At 30.1% G+C, this 18,415-nt stretch overlaps 1 protein-coding gene and 1 long non-coding RNA gene across 6 annotated transcripts in view; one reads left to right on the top strand and one right to left on the bottom strand.

Annotated features, from left to right (window-relative positions):
* The window catches only part of LOC126735711 (dihydroxyacetone phosphate acyltransferase), a 138,478-nt gene extending 124,162 nt beyond the window's left edge, over positions 1 to 14,316 (bottom strand). Inside the window, exons 1-4 of one of the 5 annotated variants that reach the window (XM_050439785.1) lie at positions 14,266 to 14,316; positions 14,081 to 14,142; positions 13,808 to 14,025; positions 12,139 to 12,315 (exon numbers count right to left, since the gene is read on the bottom strand). In XM_050439785.1, the coding sequence (XP_050295742.1) occupies positions 12,139 to 12,315; positions 13,808 to 13,987 (357 nt within the window). In that variant the 5' untranslated portion in view covers positions 13,988 to 14,025; positions 14,081 to 14,142; positions 14,266 to 14,316. The other 4 variants (XM_050439789.1, XM_050439784.1, XM_050439786.1 and 1 more) reach the window with 4 other exon arrangements.
* Positions 6,663 to 8,130, top strand: LOC126735712 (uncharacterized). The gene is made up of 4 exons (XR_007660494.1): positions 6,663 to 7,018; positions 7,246 to 7,442; positions 7,524 to 7,613; positions 7,778 to 8,130. It is a non-coding gene; the product is annotated as an uncharacterized LOC126735712 (long non-coding RNA).
* Positions 14,317 to 18,415: the final 4,099 nt, after the last annotated feature.

Here is an 18,415-nt window from a genome sequence, read left to right as displayed (position 1 = left end):
TCCCGAGAAATATTTCGGATGCTTAAGTGAGGGTTTATTTCAATATATGCCAAAATATTTATAACGTTGCACCCTCGCCTTGTCTTCGATGAATATTGTCGCGAATACTTCTAGTATTTTTTGTAGCCTGGTAGCTAAACCGGTAAAGACTATGATTATAGTGTCTTCTGTCAGGATATCTTTGGGCATATATACGGGCTGCAATGCGTGCATTTTGCATTAACTCAAAATACACTGCTAGCGATCAAAAGCTATGTCGTTTGGAATTACATTTAGCATTTTTAAAAACTCAAATGATTTCAAAAACTGTCTTGGACGTTACATTTGACATCAATCATAAACGTCTTATCATGGCCCCGAAAATATTTATCAAATTCATCTGTTTCCAAAGCCTACAGCTATAATGCCAGCGCGGCGACGGATTTCCTTGTTCAAAAATATTTTAATTAATAATTTAGCCAGTTTTTATGTTTTTTCATGCTTTATTTTAGCTCTTTTAACTTAAAAGAAAAAAATTACATCATTGTATTTAATATTTGCTAGAACATCGCTGAAAAAATCTAAATTAAAATAAACCGCCCTCTAGCGCTCAACAAAACAACTAAATCGGCCAAATAATTATACCACATACAAAAGCCTAATAATTACCCTTAGAAACAAAAGTAAACTCGTTAGGCCAATCAAAAATTATCAAGAATTTTAGATATAAATATTCAACCCTTCCCCCACCTATTATTTGACAGATTACAAAAAAAAGTTTGAAATACATTTTTTTTTTAATTTATCATACTTTAATCATCATTCTTCTCTAAGATTCACTTTGAATATTTTCATTAAAAACAATTTTTTCTATTTCAATGTTGTATTACGCCTCCTAGCGGTCATCGTACGAACTTGTAAATAATTTCCCGAAAAATATCTCTTTGTCGCTCTTATCAGAAATATTTTTTTCCCAACGCTGTGCGATGACTACTTACTTAGATATCGCCGGCGACCTCTCATAGTTGTACACCCGATACAAAATTACAGTTCCTTAACTGAAGAAAATGTCGAAATTTAGTATTAAATCAGTAAAAAGCACAAAATAATTTCCAACAGATGATTCTGTCATTTATATAAATTAGAAAAATGAACACCATATTTTATGTTTAAGACACCATAAGACATGCTTTGAGAAAGTTTGTTGTACCTGATAAATAACATTAAGGTAACTGCTGACTTATATCCTCAAATCCATATTGTTTAAGTTTCGGTAGCAATATATCATGAGAAGCAATATGTCACTAAATGGAGAATCCATAAGTAAAACAGACTCTTTTTGGGCATTTTTGTTGATTACATAAATTTTTAAGAGTTCCAATTTACAATACAAACATTTGCTGCTGAAAACTTAATAAAAAAACTCATTGAGTAGAAGCTTTTTTCGACTAGGAAATTTTTGGACCTTTTCTTGAAAATAAATATATTTGGGGCATTTGTTATGTTATGATGCAAGTGATTATAAATCTTACAAGCATTGTAAATAATATTTCTGATAAATAAATAAATATTAATGCATATTAAAATAAATTTTAATGCATAGTTATTAATTTAACATAATATAAAACAAGTTTTTAATTTATTACACAGAATATCTTCATGAGAATTACATTGCAGTTTAGAACTGCTTGATGAAAGTAACTCCGTTTGCGTATCCTTAAATAAAATAACAGAATTTACTGCCTGTCTACTTCCTGAAAAAGCAACAAAATGAGTTTTATCCTTATTGAGGAATAACTTATTTTTTTCACACCATAGTAGCAAAATTAGCAAAATTATGCTGTTATACACTGTTTCAGTCAATGCTACAACAGTCTCCAAGTTCTTACCTTCAATCAAGACATTTGTATCATCAGCATAAGATATGACTTTTATGTTAGGTGCAATGCCCTTTATAAAAGATACTAGGTCATTAGCATACACTAAGAAAAGAAGGACCTATGATAGAGCTCTGAGCCACACCTGAGTTATTAGGCGAGACTTGCTACACTCATTATTAATTGTAACAATATGGCTTCTATTCTGAAAATAGGATGTCGACAACGTCAATGATCTTCTAACACCATACCTAAAAAGTTTATGAAGTAAAATGCCATGATCCACAAAATCAAAAGCACACGAAAAATCTATAAATAATCCCAGAATATGTTTTTTCTTAACAATTGCCGCTACAACCTGATTTTGAAATTAGCACAAAGCTGTTTCTGTACTTTTACAGAGGGTAAAACCATGCTGCGCAGAGTTTAATAATTAATACTTTGTAAAATAGGAAGATAATGAATTTTTTATATGCATTTCAAGAACTTGAAAAACTAGACAACAGGCTTATAGCTCGATAATTTTCTTAAACAGAGGGATCATTTTAGCTATTTTTAATTTATCAGGAAAAATTGCTTTCTCCAAACACAAATTTATAATAAAAGCTGAAACATCACATAAATTAAATCTAAATTTTTTAAGAAATTATTGGAGATTTGATCAAAACTTGCAGCATTTGAACATTTTAAACTATTGATTAAAGATGCAACATCTGCAGAACAAATTGCTGGCATGAAAAAATAATTGTATCTTGAAGATATACGATTAGACATAAAATTATAATCGATAAAGGTACTAAACTGAAAATGAAAACTTGTAAAATGTTTGTTGAAGTTATTGGCCACCTGTTTACTAGACAGCTTTAGATTGTTTTTAACTATCTCAAAGGCACCACATTTGTTTTAATAATTTGCCACATAGTTTTAGATTTGCAGCTCCAAAAATCTTTTTATCATTTTGTTAGATAAATTTTGACATCTTGTCCTATAATTTAAGTCATGCCTACAGATGTCATTATAGAAAGATACTTTTTCTCAAAATGTCATTAATTCAGGATTTAACTTATGCGTTTTACTTTTATTTTCATTATTAAATTTTTTTACCAATAGGAAACAGATCTCATAATAACAGAATATATCAAAAAAGTATCAAGAGCAGTGTCAGGGCATATTTGCATATAAAAATTGTGCCAGTCTTCATGTACGAATAATATTTAAAACGACCTTTAAAGCCTGACTCATGACTTATTATTCAGTGATCTTCATACTTGTGACATCTTTATTTTTCAGAAGTGGTACGAATATTCAGACGAGCTATTTTTGTGGTATTATCCTGTTTCATATATTTAATTAAAAAGTATGGTTTTGGGCCTCAGTTGGATTTCTATAAGTTTCACCATTTCTCCATACATTTTATTGCATGTTAAAAAATGATGATGATAATGATAAAAATGAAGCAAAACTATCTTTAAAAAAATTAATCTGTGATGATACAGATATTACTTTAGTTTTTTGAATTTTCTGAATTTCAAAACATAAAAATTGGGCAAAGTGATCTGATCAAATCCACAACCATACCCTCAAAAGAAATAACATTCCAAATTAGAAAATTGTCAATACAAGATTGTCAGTATGGTGTTATTCTTGTTGGTTCTCTAATGATTTGGCATAGATCAAAGGTACCTATCAAATCAAAAAACATTGACAAATTAAGACTAGGGACAAGAAAGTCTACATTAAAATCACCACCCAGTATCACAGAATAGCTGTTCTTGAGCACACTATCAAGAAAATTATTTAAACAAATAAGGAAGAAATCATTAAAATTATCACTATATGGTGCTCTATAAACAACAAATAACTCTCAATCAAGACATTTAACTACTACATAAACTAAAATTAGACAATTTAATTTCCTGTAGTTGGGCAAATTGCTACCAGTGGCTCTGACAATAATAAAAAAAATCGCAATTATTCTTATTTAAAAGGGCAATATCTAGCTCAATATTTTGGTTTGAAATACACGGAATGTTTTGATGGTAAATCTTTAAGGGGCTATAAAATTTTTTATGTCTCGAAAAAACTTTTTTGTAGTCTCAACCTTTTTAGTGGTTTGACCTGTTGAAAGAGCTGCATCATCTAAATTAGGAAAAGTTAATACTATAGAATTGCCACTTATGTTTTTTTCAAAAAAAACTTCACCACCCAAAAGTATATTGAAATTTTTATCATTTAAGTCATTATTTCTGGACTGAAAATTTATATTTTTAACAAAGACATTATCATCTGAGTGGACCGATTTAATATAGATTAGATTCTTTAAATGGAATTATTTTTTTTAAATAATGTTGAAATCAGCGTTATGGTTATTAATATCTAAATACTTCACATATCAAGGAAAAAAATTGTTTAGGCGAAAAGCATATTTACTAAGCTTGCAGTTAAAAGTATAAATCATGTTATTTATGACAGTGTTTGATTTTAGAAAAGTTACAACCACCAAGATTATGTTATGGATGTTATATGTTATACATTCCTTTAATTTTCAGTTTAGTTCCCTAAAAGAAGGGTATTTTCTCTTAAAAAAATTATTTAGGCCATCAAGGATTACTATTTTTCTTATATTCTTTTGCTAGGAATAAGACGATGTAGACAATAATAAGATGTAGTATTTGATCACTTAAGACATTGAGTTTTACTATTGTTTACACTTTAAAATTACTTAAAATGGGACAATGATAAATAATTTTCCTAAATCTAAATATAGTTTGATCACTCAGGAGTCAGGAGTAGCATCTTCTTACTATTATTATCATCGTTATTGATCCAGTGACTTGGCATATTGTCATCATAAGTTAGTTCTGAATCTGTGTGGGTAGCTGTGTGCCGCACCATAATAAAACTACCCGTTTTACTGGTCTACGACGGTCCTATAAATAACTCGGCCAAGAAATCAAAACACGAATTATTTTTAAAATATAACTTTAATTGAACGAACGTAACACGGAAAGGTTTTCTCGATAACTAACTTACAAGAGTATACGTCAGCGGAATAGGGCGACAGTGGCTCGCCCCGCCAAAAGATGCACTTATCAAGAGTTATAGACTAAACAAAACATTCCTCTTTTTAAGCGAAACTGTAAGCCGGCCAGGATATAAATAATAATATTTCTCACATATCGGGTGACTTAAACAAACGTGAACTTATTAGGTATATAATAAAAATGATTATACTTTTTGCTTAAATCTATAAATAAATGCCTAATGTTACTAACAAGCTGGTTTTCCTGATAGGGTTTGCTTTTTTGAAAGACTCCCAAGAACATCAGTTAGCAAAAAGTCATGTTTACTCTTGTTAATAACAGTTTTGGGAGAAATAATAGTTGATATTGGGATGTTGAACTCCAATGCCAATGCCAGAAATTCATCTTCAGTTTGCACCTCGTTGTCCATGCACAATGTACTAACAGTTTGTTTCCTTTGAAGTATGGAAAACAGATTTTGTTTGACTGTATTTTGATTTTTTCAATTTATATGTCAGAACCCATTTTTCACAAGTAGATTGAGATGTTTGTGTTTCATTGTAAGTTCTTTGTATATCTTGATACTTTATCAGCTCTAGATTTTGTCCTATTTTTACGTGTAAGTTTTTGATCTGTTCTTCATACTTTCTTAACTCCTTCCTTCTATGGAAAAGAAATCTTCTTGACAAGCCTGAGAGTTTCTCTATAATCGGGTAATATATAAGTATTTTTGGCTCAGTTCAGTTTTTAGTTCATTTACCAAATGATGTAAAGTCTTAATTGCCTCATTATCCTCAAGTGTTGAGACTTCCTGACATAATGTAGAGCAACAAATTAAATTATCTAAAAGGATTTTATAATTGTTGGTACGTTTCCAACAGCTTGGATGAAACATATTATGACATACGATACAAATCCAAATATTGTTCAATTTATTTCTACAGCATTTAAAAGTTTCTGCCATCGATAAACTCGTTAGACGAAAAGTTCTAGAACTCTAAATTCGTTGGATTAAAAATGCGAGATAATCTCGACGCTCGAAAATACAAATATTTGGTTCTGCGGCATCAGGAATTTTGAATAACTATTGTTCCTATAAATTTGTATTGTTTAACACAAAATTTGCAGTAAGCAAGCAATTATTGCAATGTGATTAAAAACAATATTATCAATCAATAGAACTTCATTAGATTGCACTGCGGGTAAAAAAATGAAAAAATTTAATACTGGTTAACTATTGAAAAACAGATAAATTCGTGGAGCAGATATTCACTCGAACAATGAACGTTATGCAACATTGTTGTTAAGCATATATTGTTAGATTGTTCAAAATGAATAAGTTTTGATTAAGCTGTCATAAAATTCTTATCAAAATTATTCATTTTTTGAGCTAAGGCGCCATGCAATACTTGTCTTTTTGCAAAGTCTGGGGTTGTTCATTTTTATTTGGAAACCCTACACATAAATTTCGTTCAAGATATTCTTAGCTACGTTTATCCAAGGATAATATTTCCATATGGTAACCTACTAATTTTAGTGCACAGTCAATTCATTTCATTCAACAGTTCTGATAAGATATTCTTTTAGAATGTTCTTGGTTATCATTATGTTTCAAATAGAAAATCCGCTTCAGAAAAAAAATTATTAAGAGTATTTAAATCACCGTTGTAAGGATGAAATTGTGTCAAAATACATTTTTTAATCAGTGTAATTTACAGAATTTGATTGTGTGGTAGTAATTTTTTGGAAGTTTCCTTGTTGTAATTTTAAAGTTTTTAAAAATTCTTCAACTAATGCATCAACGTCTGGTTTACTTATAGAGTATAAAAGCAAAGTTTAGAGAATAGAATACAAGTTGGGTCACTCCGGTCGGCCGTCAAAATCCACCCCGCTGTTCCCACTCTGCCCGGTGCGCAGGTCTGGTGTACATTTATTTATCGATGTATACCGAGCGCGCCTAGCTCATTTCAGTTTTACTCACGTTTCGGTGTATAGGGTAGAGTTAAAAGAAATAGTTGTGGATTTAATTGATTGTGTGGAGAATAAAATGTCTAATCAAAATATTTGTTCAGTGGATGGTTGTGAAAGTCGAATGACAGATCAGATATCGTTTTTTAGGTGCCCTAAAGATAAAGGAAGGTATGTACCAAAAAAAAGGTATATACAATTCTATTAAATAAGTTTTAATTATCTTTATATTATTTTAACTCAATCTTCTACTTAATCCTTTACAAGGGATTAATATTAGTAAATGAATATTGCAAATATAATAATTATTTATTTAACCACCCAACTAATATTTAAAATAACTCGTATAAAAAAAATTATAATATATTATGCAGTCTTAAATGAAACAAAAATTTTAGGTGTCAAGCTTGGAAAAATGCCCTAGGATTTATAGGATCCCATAGATATGCGGATAATACTCAAACGCAATGTTATAACCGTATTAAAATTTGTAGTTTGCATTTTAATAATGACAGTTTTTTACAAATTCCTCGAAAACCCGAATTTATTCATACGCCATCCCATTGATTGGAGTACCTAGTACCTACCCAAAAAGGTATGTTTTTTTTATAAATTCAAACCTAATCAAATTATTTTTCATTGATTTTAAATTCAAATAATATAGGACATATTGTAGACGATGCACATTTTCCTAAAGCCAGTGTTGATGCCATTGTTCAGACAGAACCCTTCGAAGTAAATGAGCCAAAGCAGCCGTTACTAAAAGGTAAGATATTTATTTAAATCAAAATACCTATAATAATATACTAATTCGCATAAATAGTCGTTATGTTTTTTTAACATACCAAAATAAAAATATTAGGCCTTAAAAATCCATCGAAGATCGTAGATACATAATATTGAAAATATAATCTAAATTAGCAAAATTAGTTGCAGGAACCCAAACGTCAGTAAAACTTTAGCAGATACGCCAAGAAAAGTTTTACTTAAGGAGGCAGTAAAAACACTAGAAAAAACTATTACTACCCACACTTACAAAAGAAGCCTTGAAACAGGAATTACCATGGATGACGTTCTGAAATTTTTGGAATCAAATTTTTCTGAAGAAACATGCAATCTGTTAAAAACTCAAATGTTATTGCTGAATAAGGACTCAAAAGGACGCAGGTATACTAATGAATTTAAACAGTTTGCTCTAAGTGTGTTTTTTCTGGGTCCAAAAGCTTACAAAAAAATGTCCACAGTTTATCCTCTACCATCAAAATCTACATTAAACCGTTTTAGGCAACAATGGGTAATTAATCCAGGTTTTAACGAGTTTGGCTTTAAAGTAATTGAATGTAGAGTAAAATTGTTACAGGAAAAAGAAAGAGACGGTATTTTATGCATGGACAAAATATCTTCTTACCTCACCTAACCACCACCTAAAATCACCTTTATTATGATATTTCTAAAGACAAAATTGTAGGGTTTGGTTCAGGGTCATATAAAGTTGCAGGAAGTGTATTAACGATAATGGCAAAGGAAATTGCTAGCAATTGAAAACAACCCATTGCCTATTTTTTTTATAATACATCTGCACATGTTAATCACTTAAAAGATATTTTATTTGAAACTGTCCGAAGGATACGCAAAACTGGTTTAAATATTTTTGGGGTTGTATCAGATCAGAGTACTAATTTTCAAAAACTAGCTAAAAGTTCTTTAAAAGTGACATTAGATAATCCCAGATTCTTTGTTGACGATGAAAATTTAAAACTATTTATTTATATATTTAATGTTCCCCACTTACTTAAGTCAACAAGAAATAATTTTTTTCAACACATTCTTTGTTTAAATGAAGGAGAAACAAGTAAAAATATTTAGAAATGATGTATAATATTGACAAAAAGAAGCAGATCAAAATGGCTCATAAATTAACAAACGACATTTATCTTAATAAATTTCAAAAAATTAAAGTAAAGTTAAGCTTTGCAAGTATTTAGCCGCTCTGTAGCGGTAGCTATACATACGCATATTAAATTTAACGCCTTGTCAAAAGAAGCAAGTTTAACAGCCAATATTATATTTAAAATGAATAATCTATTTGATTTAATAAACTCCAACAACTTACAAGATTTTCAAGCTTTCATGGGAACTGAAAAACAAAAAACGCTAGTGCAAGATATGGAAAACCTTTTTAAAAACTTAAAAATAAGAAGTTTTGAAGGAAAAAATATGACAAATAGGACAAAATTTATTTCTGGATGGTGGCTTACAATAAGATCAATTTTAATTCTTTTGGAAATGTTACAAAAAAAAGGTTATAGATATTTATTTACACGTAATCTCAATCAAGATTGCCTCGAGCACTTCTTTGGTGAAATTAGAAATTGTTGTGAAAATTCAAGGAATCCTACTCCTATTCAATTCTGTCGATCCTTTAAACAGGTTTTTGCGTTAGGATATTTAGATAATGTCGAAACAGCTTATTGTATAGATGATGTCGCTAAAGCCCTATTAAATTTAAATCTCGATTTTATTAAGAGTTGAAATAATATATGCAATTATTCTCCCACTAAATATATTCCTCTTCGAGTTTTTACCAACGATTATGTAAATTTAAAAAGCGCAGAAGGAAATGCTTTAGTATATGTAGCTGGATATTTATTTAAAAAATGACTCTCACGTCACTCTTGTGATATATGCAATAATTTTGCAACTGAGTCAAATGCCCTGTTTAATGAAGAGTTATTTTATTGTAAATTAAAAGCACATGAAAATAATACCTTATTTGGTGGTTGAACCATACCTCCAAAAGACATTATTGAGTACATAATAAAATTAGAAAGTATTTTTATCGCCGAATTTAATAAATTATCAGCGCAAGAAGCAATTGGCTATAATCTTAAAAAACTATTTTCTAACATTACCTTTAAGCATCCCTGTAATGAATTTCCCATTGACTATTTTTTAAGTTTATAGATAAGGGTGCTTATTTATTATACATTAAAATTTATAAATGTCGATATTAAAAAAGAAAAATCTAAAAAAAAGGTAAAGATATTTATGTAAGCAAACTTAACATTTAAATATTTTAAATAGTCGTAGTACTTATGTATCATATTAAATAATTATTTTATATAAGCTGATGTGTTTCGTATTTAGGTTAAAAAATATGTTTAGAATGAAGTTATTATATCAATAAAATGGTCATGGTCAGCCTCTCCGTCCATTTGTAATGTACCTTCTTATTTTAATAAAACTTTAACCAGTTTTTGTAATTATTATTTTTGTTTCATTTACAATAATAATCTATATACTTAGTTTTATATCCTACAATCCCAAATAGGTACAAACAGGTAACAAATTGATGAAGATAGGTACTCGTGTATTAGGAGCCTATGGAATTTCCACCGTTCCCCCACACCCAAGTAAACACTATGGCCAAGTTTTGACTTTTATTACCCCGGTTTCCACACTCGTTTTATAGCTCACACCTGCAGAAGCAGCGCGTCTTTGTACGATGATTTTCAAAGAGCTGGCGCTGATTGAACCAACTTGTATTCTATTCTGTAAACTTTGATAAAAGCATATTTTAAATGAATATTATTAATTAAAGAACATAGAAGTCAATTCTAAAATTAATTACACAACTAAATGATTTTTGAATCTGTCTTCGTTTACAATAAAGAGAAGAGCTTATTCCTATTAGGATTTGCTCAAAACAAAGTTCAGTATTTGTAAACATAATTCAGAATAAGTTTTTCAAATATATCCATAAGATTCCTAAATTAACAATAACTTAAACTAACTTTCCGCTTAATCCAAAGTAAGGGAGAGGGTTTGAAAAGAAATTTGGCACTTACTTTTTTCCAATGAGTTAAACCTCTGCATCTCGCTAGGGTGCTGTGGATGTGCTACCAAATGCTGATCTAACCGCTGATCTCTCGTCTCAGAGTGATTCTGATAAGAGTTGAAACTTACGTTCGTACAATTCATCATCTTGATGAAGTGCAAACTTCAATTGAAAATTGCCCTAATCCTACCGAATGCATCAGTTATGTTTTCTATTACGCCAATGACTTTTTAAAAAACTTTATTTGACAAACAGCAATACAGTATATTCAAAGCGAAAACAAGTAATACCCTAATTTTATATAACAAATGAAGTTATACCGCCAGAAACTCGAGGTCGTTCAAGAAAAACTACTGGAAAATGTGATAAAATCATTGCATGTGAGACACAAAACCTTCTTTTGCAATATAAAGAAATTTGAAATTAGGTAATATGTAAGTACGAGAATCCCAAGAAGATGTTTGGAGAGAATTAATCTTCCTGAGAGAGTTGCAAGAAGATGGACAACTGGAAAAATGTTCTTTTTTTGGATGAATCCAAAGTAAAGAGATTTAAATCAGATAGAAGACTATTTGTAAGTCAGTAAAAATCAAAAATACAATTCTAGACATACCATAGGCACTGTGAAGCATTGTGGGGAAAATATAAAAATTTTGGGCTGTTTTTTGTATAATGGTGTGGGTCCAATTTTCTATGTGAAGGAAACTATTACCAATAAAATCTACCTAGAAATTTTATATTCTAATTATATATTCAGACTTTCATTTGCAGAAAAAAATATGCCTCTCGTCTGGGTTTAGAAGAATGCCAGAAGTTAATTTACGCTATGTTCAGAAGGTGTACTGGTATTTGAGAACAAAGGTAATGCTACTAAATACTAATGATTAACTTCAAAAAATTTTAATTGTTTGTAAAAAATAGTTATTTATATAACAAATGTGTTAGGGGTTCTTTTTTTATGAATGGGAAATTTGTTGGCAATTTATGCACTACTGTGTAAAAAGTGAAACTTTTAAAGACAGTTATATTATTTCAATAAAATATTTTATTGCTGATAAAATGATTATATTTTGAGCCTTACTTGTTTTATTTTTGGGTAAGACCCTTCCTGTGTTTCAACAAAATAACTGTTATGTAAATAAAATATAGCAGTAAAAAGTTTTTTTTTTTAATAATACATGAAAAACTATGTTACTTTTATTTCTTAGGCCTTAAATATATCTGTTAAATATTTCTGTGTTATGGCTTTTTTATGAATTTCATTTTAAATTAAATTGAGTATGATTTAAATTTTAATTAATGCAATCTACATTTTATATATTTATACTGATAGTGACACTATTTTCTTACTTTTGGTGTATACATAAACATGTATTTGTTGTATAGGATAAACAGTTTTTTTTTTCCAAAATGTATTCCATTTATAATATATCTTATAATAAGTAGCACCTACCTTTTGAATTCCAGCATAGTTTACAAAAATTCCTGAAGTAATTTTAAGGAAAATTTTGGTTAGAATATATGCTAACCACCTAATAATTTGAATATTCTTAGTATATCCAATTTCATCAAGAATAAGAAGAAGCCTTTGTTTAATTTCTGGTTGATTTACATTCTCTTTTTGGCTTATCTAAAAAATTAATTTCCACTGTAAAAGATGTAATTGTTACTAATTCTTTGCAATGAATTTCAATTATGAATAAACAAGTTTTAACAGCACTCAAAAATTTGGATTAAATTTAACTACCATAAGGCCCAAAATTTTAGAGGCTAAAAATATCTTTCCTAACCTAAATTTAGTAAATAAAATTCTGAGATATTTACAAAAAACATATCAATAGGGCATTTTTTCAGCTCATCAAAATAAATTAAAGTGTACATGAAATGTTTGATATTAAAGACCTGCTAGACAATATTTTGATCCTTATTAATTGATTAATAATTAAAATTATTGCAATTAAATTACAATAATTCTTGTAATAATGAAATTAATTAAACAATTAATTTATCTGATTTTGCTTAAGTTGAATATATTTAGTTTATTTTATAATGTAAAATTGATTATTTTAATGTAAGTATGATGTTGTCCCCATTTCAATTCTCCATTCCAATAATATTATATTTATCTAAAAAAATAATAATGTTATTTTTTTAAATAAATATAAATTAAAACATAATATTATTATAAGTACACATGTTTATTTTTTACTACAAAAAAAAGGAAAAAATCGGATTTTTTTAAAGTACATTCCTTCATAAAGAAGTAAAATAGAGACCTAATTATTATTATGGGCACAATTTTTTTTTTTTTTAATGCTTCAAAAACAAAAAATATGAATTGCAATTTTATTTTGAGGATTTATCTGGTGTTGCTTGTTTTACTTAACTTTGAGGTAGATTGTAAAAGGGACTTAGCACGATAACTTTATATTATTTCTGGAGTTTTTATTTTAATATAAAATTTACTTAAATGTGCAAATTTGTAGTTTTGAGAAAACCCTTATTTAATATTGGAATGAGCACTAAAAATACACCCTTTTTTTTTAGAGTGCTGATGTATAATTAGGATTGGTCAATGTTCAAATTGCAAATTAAATGTTTATTAATTTTTAATTTTTTTTATTTATTTTCTTTAAGAGAGCACTCATTGTTTTGTCATAGCTTTATGAAAAATTGAAAATTTGCACATTCATGGTTTTGGCATTGAGGGAATGTATGTGTTATGTTAAAGCATACAGGAGAGCACTTCTCTCCAGTACAGTTAACAGAAAAAGAGTCTATGATACAAGTATTCACCTAACCATCTCTTAATTCTATGATAAAATCATTCCTATATATTAATTGTTTTTTTGCGTATAGCATTATCATATTTAATAATGCTGTTAGTTTAGGTCTAGTTAGACTTAATATGTAAATATTCTATTCTTTATATGAATTAGAACAGATTATACAACTGAAAAACAACCAAAAAACAACACATTATTAGAGCTTTTATTACTCCTTAGTAATAATACATATTTACATAACTAAATAAAAAGATTATTATCCCATTTTGAATAAAATAAGAGAAAAAAAGCACTTGGATTCTTATTGCATAATGAAGTTCAATTGTTAATCTTTACCTCTTTTATAAGTTCCATAACTTTTACACTTTTAAAGACATTTTGTTTATGGCTCTCAGGGAAAGGTCTTGGTAATATTTTAAATGAAACTGTAGGCTGTAGAGTTCTAGCAGTCCAGGCATAATTACTTAGCTCAGTTCTCCGAGGTTGTATTATATCTTGATACTCTTCTATGCTCATTTTATTTATTATAGTATACAAGTCAAAAAAATATGTTTCTAGAAAAAAAAAAGTACTTTGCCTAGCTGTAGCCAAGGAATTCTATTTACAGACATTATTAAGAATTGTTTAATGTTTAGTACTTTGAACTTGGAACCCACTTGATATCTAAAACACTTTAATACAACAATTTTTGCTTAGCGCACTTGTCACCCGGGTCAAAATACCAAATATATATATATATATATATATATATATATATATATATATATATAAATATAAATATATTAAATGGCTACAAAGGTAAGCTGCAGAGATTATGGTATAATTTGTACACAAATAAGAATTCAAAAATCAAAGAAAGATGTCAAATGTCAAAGTAAAAAATGTGTGAAATCGGATCAGAATCAATGAAAGCCAGGAATGTTAAACCCAAGGACAGAAAACTTGCTCAGTTAAGGCGACGTATTGGGCGGCGATACTTACAAATCTTCCAAAAGATGAGGCAATTAGGATATTATTTTTTAATCGAAATTAAAGGCTTAGTACGGGCACTCGGGTACATTTCCACGTAGGAATTTTGAATTAGTGAATTTTAATTTATTTTAGTGAAGGCCTTTAATTATGGTTTCTAGAGATTCACGCGATTTTGAAGTATGTAAATACACTAGCTGTCAATTAGAAAAATATTCAAATATGATTTGTGCCTGAATTTATTTCAGTGTAGTGGGTATCCCAAATTCGAGGATGACCATAAGAATCTTGAAAACCATAAAAGATACAGGTTGACTTAAATTTAATGCAAAGTTAAAAAAAGTTTAAAATTTCTGAATATTTCCGGACAAAATAAGAAATTCTTTTGTTTTTTTTTATCGGCGACTCTTCTTTCATTCGTTTTTTTTGTTTATTTTTCTGATATGCAGTGTCTCATGGATAGCCTTTTCGCCCTAATGATAAAAAATTTAAATGAAACTTTTTTATTATGTATTTTCGGTTAATTAAGTTTAACATTTTTCTCTTCAAACAAAGCAGTTTTATTTTTTCGAGTTTTTTTTTTAATTCTTTAAATCTAAATTAAGTTCAAGATTTTTTGCTTTAGATTTGTTTTCTAAATTTTCATCATTATTTGAAAAGATAAATCTGTTTTAATCGAATAAGTTTTCTCCAGTTGAATATTTTTTAGGACTTAAAGCTACGTTCTTGTTATGGGTACACTTAAGAGACAAATCATACATTTTGAAAATTGGAATATAAAGCCCTATATCAATAGCATATGCATGAAAAGACTTAATAATATATAATAATATCAAACATTGCAATTTTTTGCAGACAAATATTTTTACAGGTGTAAACATTTGGTTAAGAAATATGGACATAAGTAGTAATAGAGTATTAGTAAGAAGATCCTACCAATAATGAAAATCGCCATCATCCTCTCAATGGTTTTCCACGCTGGATCTAAAAAGTAGATACTGGCAAATAAAAATACCCTCAAAAAGGATATTTATTAAGCATCAAAAGCGCAATCATAAACTAAGTCCGAAAAAATTTGTTTCTAAAATTTGGGATCTAAACAGTTCTAAAAAAATGCTTACATCTCCAATTTTACCCTCTCTGATTTGTAGACTCATAATTATTTTGAACTAAGAGGCCAGCAATATTATAATTGAAGCACTTATTTTCCTGGTCTTTAAAAAGAACGTGCGGGGTTATTCGAATAAGATGCTATCAAAGCCAATAACAAACTATTGCGTAATCAGCAGCATAATGCGGCTCAACATCCCAATTAAGCCCAAGCGTCCAAAGTATTTGGATAAGCAATTTTGCAAAATGCATAAGTAGTGATATAAATACCAAGGGATCGACACATCTAGCAATCTCGGACAACATCTCACTTTTTGAGTAAGCAACTATCTTTAGTAATTTTATTAATTGATTACGTAACTCAATAGCCGGGGATAATGTTGCACATGACATAATCGTGGACTTAGTAGCTTAAGCACCTTAACGGCTAGCGGAATATGGTGTCCTTCATCTGAAACTATAACTATATTATTGTAGCGAAATTCGGGAACACACTTTTATTGGTAACATCAAAAACAATAACCTAACTCGCCTTGACTGTCGTTTCATTGTTTCCAAGGTAGAAACTGACTAAACAATTAAAAACTGAATCAAAAGTCACGAAGCTCGTCCTTTTTAAAGCCCGATGGAACAGTTTCGAAATATCCAGAATTTCTTTATTCTTTTTTCCGAAAGAGACCGATGAGGTTAGAAGAATACTAAACAAGTATACAAATTCTGGAAAATATTAACCTATTTGAGTTAATTGTAACCCTAAATAAAGCCTACGAATCAACTTTAACTACAGAATACGAATAAAATAGTACAAAAACTAGGAAAATAATTAACGTACATTTTCATAATATTGGTCCCCTCTCAAGTTTCATCAATCAATACCTTCAGGGTCAAACATGGGACCACCTGAGTCATGATAGAGAGCTAACCGGACGATGTTTACAACTTCCATCTTCGTTGTCGGATGTCGCTGGACACGGTACACTACGTCGTTGATTCTGGTGACCACATTAAATGGACCTTCCCAATCCCTCTGGATCTTTGGTGACTTGCCTTTCATCCTCCGTGGATTGTATAACCAGACTTTATCCCCAGGATTAAAAGCGGTAGAATTTGCCTTTATGTCATAACGTGATTTCATTCTGTTACTTAGGTGAAGTTTATCCCGTACTTGTTCGTAAACAGTTTGCATACGCTCTTGTAAATGATCGACTTACTCGGCAAGTGTTTCAGACTTGTGAGATCTTCTAGTAATTATGTCCAAAGATAAACGAAGTTCATCACCGAAGACAACTTTTGCCGGGCTTTTTTCAGTTGACTTGTGGATAGAAAAACAATATGCTAATAGGAATGGTTGTATACAGGTATCCCAGTCGGTTTGCTTAGAATTTACCACCATCCTCAAATAGCTTTCAAATGTGCAGTTAAATCTTGCAACCATTCCATCAGACTGAGGGTGTAGGGGGATTGTGCGGGTCTTATTGATACCTAGCAAATGGTATAGTTGTTGAAATATTTGTGACTCAAAGTTTCTTCCTTGACACCAAATCGACAAATCCTGTTCTGGAACAGCACTTTAGCTACTGCCGTTGCTTCTTGGTTTGGAATCGGATAATCCTCGGGCCACTTACTAAAGTAATCCATAGCAACAAGAGCATATCGGTTACTGGAACTACTAGTAGAAAAGGGTTCTGCTACATCTATCGCAATTCGTTCAAGGGTGCACCAAAAAGACAGTGCATCATCTTTCCTCTTATTCGGGTGCTTGGTCCCTTGCTTGACGAACATTGCTCACACTGTCGGCACCAGCGTTCAATATCATTATGACTGCTTAGCCAGTAAAACCGTTCTCTCACTTTTGCCAAGGTCTTACTAACTCCAAAATGTCCTCCGCCAGGAATAGCTTCAGGAACTTCTGGAATCCGTTTATAAAGAAGGACTGTCAGATATGTCTTTTTTTCCATCTACGTTTTCCCAAGCTTCTTTTTACAATCCATCTTGTATAACCAACGAATTCCATTGAGACCAATATGCTTTTAGTTCGGGAGATTTGTCAGAAATATCTTTCGATTCTGGTTTTTAAATTTCTCGAAATTTCAGTTCGTAAATAAGACCAATTACTGGGTCTCCACACTGATCATAAATTAAACTGGCTACATCCCACTCTTCAGGATTGTTAAGGCCAAGACGATTACAAGTAAATATATCTGGTTGCTGTTTTGATTTTTTTTTAAGATAATGTTTACATGTTTCAATACAAGGTGTTTTCGATAAAGCATCGGCGTTCTGGTGATATTCGCCTTTCCTATGTTGTGTTGTTCAATAGCTTTTACTGCTGCCAATAGCTCTCGTCTGTTGACACAATAGTTTCTTTCTGATTGTGATAGAGTTTTACTGAAATGCTTCACAGTCTGCTGACCAACCTAATACCATTTTGTCCTCCGTGAGCTTATGTAAAGGCTTTGCAAGGTTAGCGAAATTTCTTACCTTCTTAACTGGTGTTTGTCAGTGGGCCCTGGCCCATTTTCGATTGCTTCTACTTTATCTGGATTAGTCATGATACCTTTTTCTGATATTACATTGCCAAGGTATCGAACTTCTTTTTAAAATAAGCAGATTTTTTTAGGATTTAGCTTCAGGATGGCCTCTCGGAGCTTAACAAATACCTTTTGAATATTTTTTTAATGATTTTTAAATGTTTTTCTCAGTCTGATGACGTCATCCAGATAAACTAAACATTATTCTTAAGTCATTTCACGTAACATAGTTTCCATAATTCTCTCAAAGGTGGCTGGAGCACTGCAAAGTCCAAAGAGCATTACTGTAAACTGCCAAAGTCCTGTTCCAGTCGAGAATGCGGCCTTTTCTTTA

This window comes from Anthonomus grandis, chromosome 4, assembly GCF_022605725.1.
Source record: "Anthonomus grandis grandis chromosome 4, icAntGran1.3, whole genome shotgun sequence".
Taxonomy (NCBI): Eukaryota; Metazoa; Arthropoda; class Insecta; order Coleoptera; family Curculionidae; genus Anthonomus; species Anthonomus grandis.
The sequence above is the reverse complement of the archived record's forward strand: the minus strand, read 5'-3'. Positions and strand labels throughout refer to the sequence as shown.